At 60.4% G+C, this 16,556-nt stretch overlaps 1 protein-coding gene across 2 annotated transcripts; it reads left to right on the forward strand.

Annotated features, from left to right (window-relative positions):
• Positions 1–7,810: 7,810 nt before the first annotated feature.
• On the forward strand, positions 7,811–10,169 carry STMN4 (stathmin 4; the record flags this gene model as incomplete). 2 transcript variants are annotated; one of them, XM_081998646.1, is made up of 4 exons in its annotated part: positions 7,811–7,901; positions 8,566–8,774; positions 8,968–9,159; positions 10,110–10,169. In XM_081998646.1, exons 1-4 carry the CDS (start codon positions 7,820–7,822, stop codon positions 10,167–10,169), a joined length of 543 nt encoding a protein of 180 aa, XP_081854772.1. In that variant the 5' UTR covers positions 7,811–7,819. The 2 variants fall into 2 exon arrangements, with proteins under 2 accessions (XP_081854772.1, XP_081854773.1); XM_081998647.1 differs by having other exon boundaries at positions 8,569–8,774.
• Between the last annotated feature and the right edge of the window lie 6,387 nt (positions 10,170–16,556).

Genomic DNA, 16,556 nt, shown 5'->3' on the forward strand with positions numbered 1-16,556 from the left:
GGGCTGGAAATAGTAAAATAAATCCTCTGGGGGCTTACCAAGCAGGGGACGGTGGCATTTGCCCACCCACCGCGGGGAGGGGAAAGTCCCGTGTGGCCCGAGAGATGCAGGCAGAAGCGTGTGTTTCCCCTCTACAAGAAAAACCATGAAGGGGGACATTCCTCAGAGTAAGAACCCATCTCCTCTGCCCCCTCTCCCCATGACTTTTACCCCTCTGAGGGGCTTTTCCATAAATCCCCAGCTCTGGGAGTCAGGTGATGATGTGCGGTTGGTATTTGGAGGTGGAGGAGGCTCAGAAGTGGGATGGGGGCAGACAAAAAAACACCCTCCCCAACCCCGTGCTGGGTCGGGTCGATATTAATCCTGCCAAAAAGGCTTTTTCCTCCATCCTGCTGAGCACGTGGGGTTTAAAGGTGAAGCCCTGGGGGAAGGGAGGGTGCCCGGTGGGCCGTGCTGCCTGCGCTGCCCTCGCTGCCTGGCGCAGCCCGGCCGGCCAGGACCTCGCTGGCAGGATGCTGATCTTAACGGGTGGTTTCCATGGTTTCTCACCATTTGCACAGGATGCTCCTTCGGAACAAGAGCTGGTGGCGGAAAAACAAAAGGGAGCCGTCGGAGGCGTGCGGTGCGGGGGCAACCCCGGGGGTCCTCCGCCTTCCTTACGTCGGCTGACGTTCTCTACTTCCAACCGAGCGTCCCTGGATACGGGGAAAGGAAGAAAATAGGTGCCAGCATCGCGTCTCCCTCCCCGCGCTGTATCCCGATGCCGCCCATCACCTCCCGAAAAATTGGCACTGCCTGGAAATTTGGGCATCGCGCGGCCAATTTAGGCCCAAGCAAGGTGTTATTTGGCAGCAATAAAAAGCCGGGGAAGCTCTATGAGTTGTCGGGGCTGGAGCAGGACAAGGCATTTCTCTTTGTCAAGTCCGAAGGGAACATTTCCCTCCCGCGGCTGCCACTGCCAGAGCAGGTGCCTGGCGTAAAAAAGGCAATAAAGGGTGAAATGAGGCATCGTTTCAGCTGGCGAAACTGAACCGTTTTGACTTTTTTTTTCCAAATCATCTGGTGAAAAATTAGTTTGCAGGAAACAGTATGAATTAATGAACTGGTTGGCTCCCTAAGACTCTGAGTTTTTTGGTGTAATAAGTACCTGCATCTTCCCCTGAGCTTAATTTCATTCTCACAGAGGCAGAGAAATGGCTTTAAGTGGAAACCAAGACAGGGACCTCTCTGGAGCTGGCCCGGGAGACGGCACCCAGCCTGCAGCCGTGGGTGATGTCTCCCGGGGACTGAGCGTTCGCTCGCACATCCGCCGTTGGAGGACAAATGCGGGTAAAGCTCTGGTAAGGGGCAGGTGGGTTTTCCGTGGGATCGTCCTCTGCAGCCATCGCATCCTTCTCCCACGCTTGAGATCCCGCCTGCGACACGTGGGTTACTTGCAGGACCCTTTCTGGGGTCCAGCCTTCCTCCTCGCAGCAATTAGAAGGGTGTAATTTATTATTACTATTACTATTACTATTACTATTATTATTATAATATCACCACTTTCGGTTGCTCATGCCGAGGAGGGGGAGCCCTGGGCCCCCCTCCAGCCTGCGGGGTTCCCGGGATCCCCATCCCCATCCATGCCGGTGCTGCTCCCCTGCGAGGGGTGGGTGGGCCCCTCTGATCCACGGGTGGGCGTGGGGAACGAGTGGGGCTCCCCGCTATCTGGGTGGGGAAAGGGGCTGCGAATCCAGCCGGGAGAGGGCTGGGATTGCCGCAGTGAAGTCCCCCACCCCACCCCACCCCACCCCACCAGCTGTACTGACGCCCTCCCCGCGCAGCATCCCCCCCCCCAATTTATAGGGACGGGCGATATTTCGGAGAAGCAGGCGGCTCTCCCATTGGCTCCCAGCCGGGCGATGATGTCATTTCTGCCCAATCCGGGGGAGGACAGCGCCTTTTCCCTGCCCCTCCCAGCCCTCCCTCGCCCCGGGTACCAGCCAGCGCTGGGGCCGGTGCATCCCGGAGGGGTGGGGGCAAGTGGGGAGCCCCCCAAAAAAGGGGGTCCTCCGGGGGGTGCACAGGAGGATGCAGGGTCCCGAGGACATATCCTGCACACGGGTGCTCAGCGCTGGGGCAGGCGGGCGGGGGCTAAGCCTGGGCCCAAGGTCTGCTGGAGGCTCTTCCCAGAGCCGGGAATCCTCCGGGACAAGGAGGATCCAAACCTGTGGGTCTTCTTGCTGAAGGATCTGTGGATACTGAACCTTTTTTTGGGGGGGAGGATGGAGACGTCTGGGAGAGGAATTGAGGGAGGGAGGGAAACAGAGCCCACCTCCAAGCCTGCAACCTTCCCGAGCACGGCTGGAGGCTGGGAAAGAGCTCGGGAGAAACACTGGATACGCTCGCCTCATCCCGAGGGTCTCCCCTGGATCCCTGCTCTCAGTTGAGGGCATCCCGGGACACGCGGACCTTCCCGCACGGCCCAGCCCAGACGGACCGCAGGCTGCAGTGGGTCCCATGCGCCCCGTGCCCACGGCGAGAGGCACCTGGGAAGGGTTTGGATGCTGGCACTGGGCTGCTGAGCGAGCTTCCCTAAGCCAGCAGCCTGCAGCCATGGGAAGAGGCAAATCCTTCGCCTCCCACGGCCGCCTCTCGCTCCTGGGGCTCTTTCCCTCCCCGGTATCAGCCTGGCTCCACAGCCAACCTCCCCTGCTGTGTCCTCCCCCGGAGCTGACACCCCGGGGAGGGTTTGGTGGGGACAGTGTGGGTGGGAAAGGGGTGGCCCATGGCAGCCCGCGGTCTCCATCGCTCTGGGTACACCCAAATCTCCTTGGCCTCCTTTTTTCTGTGCCTCGTTTAATTTAGACCAGCACGTGCTGCTGGAACGACGCAGTTCCCGGCGTTGGAACAGCCAGGAGGGTTTGTGGCGTGGAGGGATGGTGGCCACTGAGCATCCCGGAGCCTCCCAGGAGCTGAAACCAAGCTCCGTCCCCCCACCAACACTGGTCCTGTGGAGCTGGGGGACAAGGAGGCACCTCAAAATGTGACCCCCATCCCCAAGAGCTCCCAGCATCTCCCCCGGCTCTGGTAACCACAGCCAGCCCTGCAGCTGAGCTGTGGCCACCAACGCGGGGCGGCAGGGAGGGGTTCGTGCCCTGAGCCTGGACCCGCGGGGAGCTCAAAGGAGCATTTGAGCAGAGGCCCCTGCACCCCTGCCGCGGGGTGCCACGTACCCCGGTGCCAGCCGTGGCCGGGACCGTCCCGCAGCCACGTGGGTCCCCACAATGGCTGTTTGTCCCGCCGCTGGCCGCCGCGTCTCGACTCTTTCCTCCCCTTGGCTCCTCCATCCCAGGGCTGTGCTCCGTTCCCCTGCAGCTCCTCGCACGTCCCATGGGCGTCCTACCCACAGCAGCCACGCCTGCGTGGGCACCCCGACCCTGCCGAGCCGGGGTGGGGTCTCCGGTGAGGAGCTCGCTCGTCACCCGAGCGTTAGAGGATCCTTTTGGAGGGAAGCGATGCGCCGTTGAGTTTCAGCGGGACACGTTAAAAATGCCCCTCCGTGAGCTAAATGGCCGAGCTGCGATGTCACGCACGTGAGGTCACCCCATTTCCAGCTGGGTCACCCTGTCCTTCCCCACGTCCTGAGGCTGTGGACTTTGCAAAGTCACCCTAAATTCGTTTTCTAAGGGGGGAACCACCTCCCCACAGCCGCCCTGATGCTCATTGCGTAATGATGGAGAGCGGTGCCTAAATATACCCCCCGCACGGTTCCCCGGAGGCGCCGGCTTGTGATCACCGTCAGCCGGAGCCGCCGGTGGTAAATGGGCCAGGGTGAAGCAGATTTGGGGGAAGGAGAGGCGGTTTGTGGGCAGGGCACAGCCCTAAGAGATGTCCCAGCTCTGCCGGCGCTCCCCGGGGAGTTCCGCTCGCCCCGGCATCCCCGGCGGCATCGCACCAAAATAGTTTCGGGATCTGGGACTCGGCCTCTCCGAGCTCCCGTTGCCCAGTTTCTGGAAGGAGGCTAACGAGTCCTCACGTGCCTTTGGGGCCGGGAATGGGTCACGCCGGGCCCGTGCCACCTCCCGGCCCCGGGAGGACAGAGAGAGTAACCCCGTTGCTCCCCAGCGTGGGGGGGACACCCCATAGCCCACATCGCCGTGGGGTTTAGGGGAGCGGAGCGGGGCACTTTGGCCCCGTCGGAGGTGCCGCCAGGACTCCACAAAGTCCCCTTCTTTGTCACTTTGTCACTCTCCAGCTTTGTCCTGCTCCGGCAGAGAGCCGAAGCTTGCGTTCCACCATGCGCTTTCATTCCATCACCCCCCGACCCCCCTCAAAAAAAACCCTTTTCGGGCCGAATCCGGCCGCTCGCCCCCACTCACGTTCGCCTCCACCCCCCACCCCTTTTATATTTTTTTTCTCTTTTTAAATTTTTTTTTTTTACCCCCCCCCCTTCTTTTTTTTCTTTTTCCCAGGCCCAGCCCAAAAATAGCAGCTCGGCGTGATGTCACCGGGCTGGTACCCGGTTCGTAGAGTCCCCGGGCCAATCAGCGGTGGCGGAGCGGCTGCGCCAATGGCCGGCCGGGGAGGTGATGTCATGGGGGGGCGCGGGGGGCCCCACGGGTGGGATGCTCCACGCAGACCCCCACGCCCGCGTTAAATGAGCCCGGAGAGCGCGGAGGAGCAGCCCAAGCGCCGGCGGTGGGGTGAGTACCTGGGGGGGGGCGGGGAGTCGGTTACTTGGGGGGAGGGGGGTGTTTTTGGGAAGGTGAAGGGCTGAAAAGTTTTTGGGGAGGGCTTTGGGGGTGTGTGCGGATTTTTCCAGGGGGTCCCTGGATGTCGCTCTCTGGCCCCTCTTTGTCCCCCTCCCCATCCCTCCAGCAACCTCCTCGCCGTGCCGGGGCAGCCCCCAGCCCACCCCCGCCCCTTTTGGGGTTGTACCCCCCCCTCCCCGAGCACGCATGGAACCCCCCCCGGGGGTGTTTTCCACCCTCCTGGAGAGCAGGAATTAGCCGGGGGTCTGGTGTGTCCCCCCGCCACGACAGCCGAGCTCGGGCTGCCGGAGACCCCCCCCACGCCCCCTTCTACCTCCCTCGCTCCGTATCGCGGCGGACCTCACCCTGCCCCGCCACGCGTGGTGCGGCCCCACGCCCACGGGGAGAGGATGCAGGAATGGGGCTCAGCATCCTCCGCCTCGCCCCAGCATCGCCGGGGGGGCCGCACCCCCAGCATCCTCGGCACCCCCAGGGGGGTCCGTCGCCTCACCCGGAGCCCTCCCCCAAAAATATGGGCGCAGGGGTGCGGAGCCCCCCCGGAGGGCAGGACCCGCCTGAATTAGTGATGGTGGCAGGATGCTGGCGGAGGTGACCTGCGCTCAGCAGGCGCTGGAATATTTATTCCAGGGAGGGGGAAAAGGGGGGGGGGAAGGGAGGAGGCGGCTGCCATCCTGCCTCCCCCCCGGAGAGAGGGGGGGAGCATCCATCGCTTCGCAAGCTTCAAGGGAGGCAGTGGGGAGCCCCCTCCGCTCCTCCATCCCCTCCCTCCATCGCCGGCAGCTTCTTCCAGGGAAGGGGATGGGAGATGGGGGCGGGGGGGGGGTGCGCACTGGCTGGAGATCAGGGTGTAAAACCACGTTGCAGCCCTTTGGGGTCGGATCGCCCCCCCCCACCTCCCCGCCGCCACGTGCGCCTGGCTGGGAGTGGGATCGCTCCCGCAGCCCCTCTGCGCCGGGGGTTTGAGCGAGGTTTCAGCCCGGGGGTGACAGATTTCAGCCCGGGGGTGACAGATTTCAGCCCGGGGGTAACGATTTTCATCCCGGGGGTGACAATTTTCATCCCGGGGGTGACAGCAGCGGCAGGGCCCCAGCCACACCCTGCTCGCTCCCTTTGGGCTGGGTGTGCTGGTTGGGGGGCAGCGGGGCTGGGAAGCAGAGAGGGAAGGGGGCTCAGCAGGGAGGGGTTTTCCTCTCTGAAGGAGCCTCCAAACACCTTGAACAGCATCTTCATCCGGCGAGGAGGAGTGGGGGGGGCAGCCCACCCACCCCTGGGAGTGGACCCCATCCTCCTCCTCGTTTTAGTGGGCAATCTCTGCGTTCTCTCCTCCAGCCAGGGCATGAACACCACGCGAGGGCTGGAAGGAGGGTTCCTGTAGAGTGAAATTCATCCAGACCCCCCCGGCAAGCCCAGGGAAAATAAGGATTTGGGGTGGTAACGCAAGGAGCGGGGGAGAGGCTTGTAGGCACAAGCAAGGCAATGCTTGCATGTAGGCAGCTTCCAGCCCAGCTATCAGAGCTCCAGGCACAGCCTCCTGTTGGCACACAAGCCATCAGAGAATCCCCACCCTGCCTCGGCACTGTGCTTGGCACTTTGTGCCTAGAGCGAAGGGCTTCCACCAGGCATGAGGGTTGTACCCACATCCCTGGGGTGGGGTACACCCCTGGGTAACCCCCAAACCCCACCAGCTCTGGCACTGGGGGTCACCTAAAATTGGGGAGCATCACCGGGGAAGGTGTCCCCTGCAGGGTGTCCCCACATTTTGTCCCTGTTCCCCCCCTGCCAGCTGCGGGCAGGTTATTTGTGTGATCCCTGTGTCAGATCCCAGCAGGACGGGGGATGAGGGGTCGGGATTTCTCAGGGACCCCTCAGGCTGAGGTGGGTGGGGGCATGGTGCGGCTGTGGGAGCTGGCAGCGCCCTGACGGCTCTGGGATGCCCACGGCGGGGGCTCGCCCCTTCCCTGGGTGGCTGCAAGGATTGACGGGTCCCTATTCCGAAGAGTCTCTGGGTGTTGCTGCCCCATGCCAGGGCCTGCGCTCACCCAGGGGCTCCCCACGCCGGGGATGCGAGTGGGGGTCCCAGAGATGCCCCCGCGCCTGACCCGCAGCCACTGAGACCCCCGGAGAGGGTCCCAGTTGGATGCGGGAGAAGATCCCAGCACGTCAGCCCTTCATGTGGTCTGGTGAGGGGCGAGCTGAGGACTGGGGCTCTCGAGACACGAGTGAGGGCGGCAGCAGGGGTGGCCTTGGGTCACAGCAGAGGCTGTGCAAAGGGGTCAGACTTGTCCGTGTGGGGGGTGTGTGCGTGTGTACATGCGTGTGTGTGTGCGTGTGCATGCTGCTCCCGGCACGTGTGTGCACACGTGGGGGTTGTGCAGCCCGGAGCGGGGCAGGGCTGCTGTCGTCACACCTGCGGGTGCCCGCCGCGTCGCGCCGGTGGGCGCCCACCCCCCCAGCGCGCGCCCACCACGGCACCCCCGGCGTGCGCACAAGGCCGCGTGTGGGCAGCTGCCCCGCTGCCCGCGGGGGCCAGGCAGGGCTGGGCGATGCCCCCGGCCCCCGGGACACCCCGCACTGATGTCGGCTCTTCCCGCCCCCAGGCCCCAGGAACGCTCTTGCCGCAGACGCCCGAGGATCTCCGCGCCATGACTCTGGCTGGTACGGCACCGTCACGGGGCCGCGCGTGGGGACGGGGGACAGCGCAGCTCGCCCAGCCCTGGCACCTACCCCACGCTGGGGCACCCCTGGTTTGAGTGGGGACCCATCCAAACCGCCCCGGGGATGGCCCTGCCCTGGGCGCTCGTGGCATCCCAGGGGTGACAGGCGAGGGGTCGCGCACGGGCTTAACACGCCGGGGCAGACGTAGCCCGCGCGGCCACGAGTAAGCGTGACCCGGACTCGGTTTCTCCTTTGCACACCCCGCTTCCCCCGCCCGGATCACCCTCTTTGCAATATCTGGGCAAATTTTGGTGCCAGCCGCCGTCCCCGTCCCAGCCCTTGGGACCCCCAAGACCCCCCCGCCGCTCTGACCCCAATCCCCCCATCTCTCCCCAGCTTACAAAGAGAAGATGAAGGAGCTGCCTCTCGTCTCCCTCTTTTGCTCCTGCTTCCTCTCGGACCCCCTGAACAAGCCGGCGTACACGTATGAAGGTAGGAGCCTGCTGCCCACCCACGGCCGCAGGGTGCGGGAGCGGCGGGGGCTGCAGACCCCCGGTGTGAGCGGGGTCACCCTCAAACCAAGCGGGGCAGCTCCACGGTTTTGCTGGCACCGGCTGGAAGCAGGGGAGGGGGTTGGGGTTTGGGGGGGGAGCTGGGGCAGCCCCACAGCCCCCCTCCGCCACGGCTCCGCTGCAGGACGCGCCGGGCGTGGGCTCGGTATTTTTAGGCAGACGGCGCCGGGTGATTCAGACCGATTCGTGTCAGCGGGTCCAGAGGCGGGGGATGCCCTTGGGGGGCTTCTCCTGGCTCGCTGCGGGGGGATCTGCAGCCGGAAAGGGGTCTCGTGGTACCACTCCCGTGCCCTGAAGCAGGGCGGAATGCTGCCCTGCTTGCTCGCCTCTCCCCGGCGGGGCACGCCCAGCCCCTCAGCTCGCCCAAATATTCCCAGCTCGGCCCCCTTGATGGCTGTCTCAGGGTCCCTACCCCAACCCACGGCACCGGGGTGCATTCGGGGTGCAGGGATTTGGGTGAAACCCACGGAGATCGGGGCAGGTGGTGGCACATCGGGTGGGCCGCAGGTGTGGGACCCCAGGACGGTTTGCCCAAAGGGGTGGGCTGCGCCTGCGCCGGCAATCAGCCCGCGCCCCTCTCCCAGCAGACACGGTAGACCTCACTTGGTGCGTCATCTCCGACATGGAAGTCATCGAGCTCAACAAGCGCACTTCGGGGCAGTCCTTTGAGGTCATCCTGAAGCCCCCGTCGTTCGACGGCATCCCCGAGTTCAATGCCTCCCTGCCCCGGCGGCGCGACCCGTCCCTGGAGGAGATCCAGAAGAAGCTGGAGGCGGCGGAGGAGAGGAGGAAGGTAGGTCCGGCGGCTCCGTGCGGGGCACTGCAGCATGGGGACGTGCCACGGGGACGCGCAACCTCGTACTTGGGGCGCTCAGCAAAGCGCACCCACCTTTGGGGACGTGGCTGAGTTTGGAGGGCATGGTTCTGGCTGGGAGGGTAGGGAACCCGTGGTCCACATGGCCATCGTGTCCGCTTTGCCCACGCAGTACCAGGAGGCTGAGCTGCTGAAGCATCTGGCGGAGAAGCGGGAGCACGAGCGGGAGGTCATCCAGAAGGCCATCGAGGAGAACAACAACTTCATCAAAATGGCCAAAGAGAAGCTGGCGCAGAAGATGGAGTCCAACAAGGAGAACCGCGAGGCCCATTTAGCGGCCATGCTGGAGCGCCTGCAGGAGAAGGTGAGAGCCCGGCGAGGAGGGAGGGGGTATGCGCTGGGACACAGGTCCAGGAGGGTGTCACAGGACGCCCGGGCACTCTGCATGGCTCCTGGGGTGGCACTACCCCCTGGGGACACCACCGAAGTGGGGGCTCCCTCTCCCCTTCCCACCGTGCAGCAATACCCAAATGCCACATCCCGCCTGGGTGGGGGGTCCTGCCCGGGGACCCACCGGGCCTGAGGTGCCCACGGGCTCACGAGCGGTCGGCGGGTGGAGAGCTGGGACCTGTATCTTGTCCGCAGGCATGCAAAGCCATTGCTTTCTCCATGTCCCACCGTGATGGCCTTGACCCACTGCTTGCGATTTTTCCACCTCCCGGGTGGCAGATCTTCCCCCGGTCCCTTCCCCAGAGGCCGTGGAGCTGTCAGCTCCCCGGCGGAGCTGGAGGGGTCCGTGCTGCCATGCTAGGAGATGCTTCCACCCTGCCAGCCTGTGCAGACCTCTTCTCTCTCCCCGAAGCAGGTCTGTTCCCAACCTCAGCACGGAAGGTCCCACCCTCACCACCTCCAGCTCCCTCCAAAACATCCCTTCTGCAAGGAGCTCGCCCAGTGCCCTTCTCCAAACGCCTCAGCTAGCCTTGGGTCAGAGGCAGAGAGCACGAGATAATGAAGGACAGCCCGAGCTAACCCCATCTCCTTGGGGCTCCCGGTCCATCCCGTCTGGTTGACGTCTACCTCCTAGCTAGAGGGTGAGGACAGTCTGTCCCCGAGTGCCTCCACAGTCCTTAAAAACACCCCAGGGAGGAGAGGACGCTGTTGACCCATCGGTGGTGTCCCTACGGGGAAGGACCTCGCAAACGCCCTCATGCCTTCGAACCCCTCCGAAACCGCTGGCCTGCCCGTGGGGACCCCGAAGCCCGTCGAGCTAACGCGTGTCCCCCCTCCTCCTTCCCTCCTACCCCCCCCCCACAGGACAAACACGCGGAAGAAGTGAGGAAAAACAAGGAGCTCAAGGAAGAAGCCTCCAGGTAAAGAGGCGATGGTTGGACTGACAGCTCCGGGGAGGTGGCGGAGGCTGCCGCAGCGCACGGTCGGATGGCGGAAGGGTGGACGTTCCTCTGCTTTCTTTGTTCGTGAATGTAAAGAGTTGACCAGTGAAGCCATCCTATTCGTTTCGGGGAGGGTGGGGAGGGAGGAGAAAGGAGGGAGGGCGGGCGGGAGGGTGCCGGCTTCGGGATGCCCACCTCCTTGGTGGGTCTCACGCGCCGCCCGTCAACCAGGTCCGGAGGAGACAGCCGAGGGCTGGCGAAGTGGAGGAGGTGACCCCCCTGGGGAAAAGCAGGGGGGGACACGGAGCAGGTGGGGAGGGAAGGGGGGGAAATGTGCGTCGTGTGTGACTTTAATTTAGTGCTGGGCAGGCAGGGCGGGCAGGCGGGCGTCCCTCCGACTTCTTTCTTCTCCACCCCACCTCACCAATGGCCAGTGGCATCTCTTGGTGTCCCTCCCTCCCTTTTTCCCGTCTGGATCCAGGGCCTCTTGCCCGGAGAAGGCGTTATTTGCCGTAGACCTTACGGAACCATTTTGGGGAAGGGGGAGAAGAGATTCCCCCGTTGGAGGTGGCCAGGAAGTGAGGCTTGCTTGCTCCAAAGGCTTTATCCAGCTGTAGGAGACCTTGACGATCTTTTTCAAGGTCGAAACTGAAAAGCCCGGGACTTCCCAAGGAGCTGCTTTTTTTGTAAGAACCTCCTGAGAATGGTCTTTGTGGGAACTCTTGGATGAAATCCCCTTTTTTGCTGTAGAGCAGCTGGAAAGCCGTCGCCTTTTAGAGGTGGTTGTCTGAAAAGGGAGATCACGCCCATGGAGAGCAAAAGCAGGGGAGGAAAACAGGGAAGGGCTGTGGAAAGTGTGACAGAAGGGGTGGGGAAAAACAAGAGGGAAAGAGGAGCTGGAGAGCCAGAGGTGGGACGGAGATGCCTCTCTGCAGAACAGGAGAAGACGATGGCCACAGGGAGCCCCTGGAGGCACCTCCTGGTGACACCAAGGCAGGAGGAAGGCCAGTTTGGGACCCCACCGACAGCTCGTGACCAGCCCGGGAGCTGCTTTGTGGGAGCTGTGTGCAACCCCCGGGTGACATTTTGCCCCCAGGGAGGGCCAGGGCAGCAGAGGGCTTGTCGTGAGATCCTTCCCGGTGGGAGAAGGTGGAGAGTCTTTCTCCAGGGATGTGGGGATGGCCCCTCCTCTCCCAGTTACCAGCAGGCAGTGGTCCCAGTGCCGCGATGCCCTGGCACCTCCAGCCCTGACGCTAGCCCAGGGGTTGATGGCCGCCGTGGCCAGGCACGGCTTCCCAGGCGCTGATGGGGGTCTGGAGGGAACCGCGTCTCCTCACCCGCGCCGCGAGATGCTCGCACGGACCCCGGCCCCCCGGGGCGGGGGAGGTGGGAGAGGGCGGTGGGTGAAGGAGACGGGGCGGGGGGCTGTCCTAGCTGTGGCACGAGCTGTCCTTTTTTTGTATACAACTGTTGTAAATAAACTGCCTTGGCATTTCTTCTGCTTTCTCACGACCTGTGCGATGTCTGGCGTTGATCTATGCACGGGGTAGAAAAAAGCAAAACGTCATGTCCTCAGTGCCAGGAGAGGAGCTGGGGTGTTTATTCTCCTCCAGCCCTAACAAGAAAATGGTACCGATTCCTCTCCTGTCTTTGCTCAGCCTGAGAGAGGTGACGGCACCAAACTTTAGGACCAGCCTCCCAGAGGGGCCAAGTGTCCATTCCTCCATACGTTCCTCCTGGGCCAAGGAGGCCCTCCCTGACTTGGTCCTCTCCAATCTGCGTGAAGGAGGTCCTCCCTGAACCTGAGAAGCCTTGGGAGATGGGTGTCCAACCGAGGAGCTAGTGGTCCCGGTTGTGGAATTTGGTGCCAATCCCAGGAGGGGATTCAGACCTCCCTGTGAACACAGCATCCAAGCTCAGGGGTTCCCATGATGCTCAGGTGCACCAGTGAGGGGGCCATATCAAAAGGGACCATGCAAAAAGGGGCATGGAGTCAGTGTTGAGGTGGCAGAGTCCACCACGGTCATACGATCTGGTGGAGCGTGAGTTAGGAACCCCCAAAAGCCCTGTGGGAGAGGACCTGGGCAGAGCAGAAGAACTTGCTACACCCAAGAAGGGAGAAGAAGCCACAGGCTCAAGAAGAAGGCAAGATGCACACATCTAGTACAGATGACGGCAACAGGATTCTTGAATCTGGCCATCAGCAGACTTGTAGGAGCTGGGTAAACCTGCAGAAAATTAAATACTGGTCTGTTAGGAATATTGTATTTGAAGAAACCAAGAATAATGAAGTGTATTGTTCTGCCCTAGGACTCTGTGCCATAGCCCACAACAGCATGTGTGTTGACGGGCATGAAAAGATGCAGAAACCATGCACAAAATGGAAAGGGGCACCCAAGCTGGGCTGAGGATGAAGAAAATATGGAGGGACTAAAAAGACTTTCCTCCCAAAGAGCCTTAAAAAGCACCCAAAAGCTTTGAGTAGAGTTGAAGAGAAATGCGGAGCAGAGCCAGGAGAGCACAGCTCTCCCTGGGGACAAGCCAAGGGGTGTCAGTGGGAAAAATGGGGCACCGGGGTAAGAAGATGGCACCAAGACCATCAGGAGGAGGCTGTTTGGAGGAGGCCATCCAAAGAGTATCAGGTGAGTCAAAGCCAGGCAAAGCGCGATGCTGACAGTATCAGGATGCGCACCCTAAAAACTCTTGACTTTCTCCAGGCACCTGGAGCAGAAACCCACCCCATCCATAACCACCTGCATCTCAGATGATCCTGCTCCATGGCCTGAGTCCTGATGGTCAATGCTCCAGCAAGGCTTTGGGGACTCATTTCTCTCCCCTTGCTGCCAAGGGGAAGAGATGATGATGGCTTAGACTAAAGAGAGAGGTGAGCTGGATCTTCTTCCTGCATCCAGCTTTTTGTCCATCACAGAGGTCCACCTCAGATAATCCCCTCCCTAAACTGATCAAGTTTTGATCTCCTTTCCAGCATTTTCATGTTCTTCTCCCTTCCTGGCTCTTCCTCTCCATCCCTAAAGTGTTTGAAGGTCCAGCCCTCTGTCCGTGGACCCCTCACCAAGGATTTTTTGATGACCATCACCCCAGTGGCCCTTTCCTGCATTTCCTCCAGTGTCAGTTCAGATGCCTTTCCAAGACATGGGACTAGAGACCTGTGGAGCATGGGCTGGTGACCCTCATAAACCTTCTCCGTCTCCAGTAGATACACTGAGTCTTGATTATCACACAGATATAGAAAAACTTGCATTGACCTAACATGTCGGATGGAAACAGCCCTCGGACCTGCCACTGTCTTGGGTGGCTGTGAGCCAAAACATCGCCAGGTCACGTAGCTGTTCCCCCAGCAAGACGCACACAGAGCCAGCAGCAGGAACGCCGCACGGCCGCGTGCACGGGGGTCTGCCGGGCTGCCTGCTTAGCGCAGCAACGCACGGGACGCGGCAGGGTGTCTGCCTCGTGGCTGCACTCCATGAGGCTATAATGGGGTCAGCCAAATTAGCGCGGCAGAGCTTAGCTTGCGTGCGAAGGGGAAGAGCGGAAGACGGAGCCAGGCTCGCAGGCGGGAGCCCGCTCCCGGGGGCAGGCAGACGCGCTTTCCTCCCCCAGCGCGGGGCCGGGCGTGCGGAGTCGTTCGCTGGGGTCTGTTTAGATCCTGGCTTCGCCAGACCGCCGCGCCTTGCCCAAAGCCTGGCACCCAACAGGAGCCTAGACCAGGGCCGTCACCTTCCTGCAGGGGAAGCCAGCAGGGCTGCCAGCCCCACGCGGGGACGACGGGGGAGGTACCCCCCTGTCCCACCTGCTGTACGCTGCGGGACGCGGGCAGCCCGGAGCCCAGGCTTAGCCTTCCCTTTCTGCAGCAGAGCTGCTTGGGCAGGCGCTGCCCGCACCTCTCCTTGCCCCTCCCTGGGAGGAGCTCAGGCTGGATTTGGGGCTTGTAGTGATGAGACTCGGGCCACTCTGAGCCTTGCTGGGGTACCAAATGCCTTCATCTCACCGTGCAGAGCTGTTCGAGATGCTCCCAGAGTTTCCCAGCTGGGTCCAAAGGGCCCTGTGTCCTGTGGACCCCGTGCCACCTCTGCCCACCCCATGTGCCAGCTTCTGGTAGCCAACGAGTCTCAAATGGCAGAAGACATTTAGGTGAGGGGTTGGAGCTCAGATGGTCACACCTGGGTATCCTGCTCCAAGCACCAGAGCAGAGGTGATGGAGACCAGGTCCTTGGCTACATGATGGAGTCCTCTCCTGAAGCACCATACCGCAGGCATAGCCAGCACATACAAGGGGAATGCGCAAAACAAAGGTTTGGTGCCTTCAAGAAACCTTCCAAGGAGACATTCCATGGCTGAGATTTGGACAGACCTTCTGCACCTGATCCCACCTTTCCTGTTTGAAAAGCCAGAGGCAACCCCATCCCTAAGTTGCTCAGGCTCAGGCTCTGAGCAAAGTAAAAGATGTTCCTGCTCATTGCAGAGGGGTTGGACTAGATGACCTCTAGAGGTCCCTTCCAACCCAAACTATTCTGTGATTCTATGATTCTATGATCCTATGATTCTATGATTGATTCTAAACACCAGCCCAAGCAAGACCTGTGCTATGAGTTGCACCTCTTGAACATCAGAGGATGCTTGGGTGTCCTTCAGAGCAGCTATGACTGGTGCCACTCAGTTGCTGACCCGCATGCGGGGAAACATGTGCCCATCACTGCAAAGAGACACATAACAGATCAAAGCAGGTACAGAAACAGCATCCTGGAAGTGCCTCCAGGACGCCAAGCAAAGAGGTGAATCTTCCTGCCACCAACCCGCTGCTGGGCTCCAGGAGGTTTTCCTGGCTCATGTGTCATCGACACTGCACAGGGCTTCTGCGGGGAACTGGGGGAGTGATTAAAACTGTTCAAGGGCAAGGAAGCTGTGTGAACTCCAAAATGGTATGAAAACCACGTTATTTTGTCAGCTCCTCCAGTGTGCAGATTATCTGTGCGTGAGAAGCTGTTTGGCCAAGGTGGAGGAGTCACGTCTGAAGCAGAACGATTCATCTCAGAGAGTGGACAAGGCACCCAGCGTGTCTCCAGCATGAACCCTGTGACTGTAGGGGAGTTTTGGGGTATAGTCTTGCAAAGTCATCTGTACACAAGAAACCACATCAGTAATGCCATGGAAGGCCAAGACTGCCTCGATAATGACATCAGATATAACAAATTTAAGTATGGATGTAGCAGAGTTGGGACCAGTAAGGAAAAAAAAAAGTAATGAGAGGAAGATTGTTTGGGTTGAGAAAAAGAGGCTGCTAAGGCAGAAATAAAAAAAAACAGGGGGGGAATAAGGTATGAAAGCAGGTAAGGAACACAGGAGGATGGTATCTTTCCATGATCAGAGGATGAATGCCTACGGACAGTGGTGATGCTGACCTGGGGACCCAACCACATGGGATGTCCTTGGACAACTTGCTGGACTCTCCATCAGGTCGATGTCCAAAAGTCTTACTGCAAGAGGGTAAAAAGGGAGACACTTGTACCCTGGTATGAAGAGCTGTGAGGAGGGAAGGATGGTAAAACTAACTCAGCAGTAGTAGTATGTGATTCATAAGATTTAAGAGTCATACCTTTATCGCTGTGTTTAAGAATGTGCAAAATCAGATCATAGATTAATAATGATAATGTGAACATTAGTTAATTATGTTGTTGCTTATTCAAGTGATTTATTAGTCTTTTAGAAGGGTGTTGCTTAACCAGGGGACATCATGACCTTTTGAGCATCTGCAGTCCAAAGAGGGAAGGTCGGACCCTGAAGGAACACTGTTATATCTGAGACGCATGTGCCAAGAAAGCTCTCCTGCCACCACTGGCAGTGCCCAGATGTTCACGGCAAGTGATGGTACATCAGCAGCGTAGACCGGCCCATTGCAACGCCCAAACACTATCCCATATGTCTTGGGAACGCTACTCAAGGAAGACTACCAAGGCAAACCCAGCAGAGAGAAAGACAAACAACACTGTTTTGTAATCTTGGGGATATTAGTTTGGAGGATGCTTGGAAGGTAACTTTTCTGCTTGATTTGCCCATGAAAAATGAGGTTCCACGCAAAATATAGTCCAGAACAGTGTAAAAGCTACGGAAACCATCAGGGAGCCAGCAGAGCATCAAGCAGGAGACAAGTAGTTGGGAGGAAGAGTGCTTTGTCTCTAACGCACCTGCCTTTCCCCTTCGCTGAACCCTCTTTGAACTCATCTGCGCGCATGAAACAGGAAAAGGGTAATCTAATTAGCTATTCATCACCAAACACAATAAGGGCTGAGGCCAAGTCCCAGCCTCCATCTCTTGATTCTGTGAGGAGGCAAAGTCCGGAAAAAAGGAGGGT

Source organism: Phaethon aethereus (assembly GCF_964289735.1).
Source record: "Phaethon aethereus genome assembly, chromosome: 3".
Classification (NCBI taxonomy): domain Eukaryota; kingdom Metazoa; phylum Chordata; class Aves; order Phaethontiformes; family Phaethontidae; genus Phaethon; species Phaethon aethereus.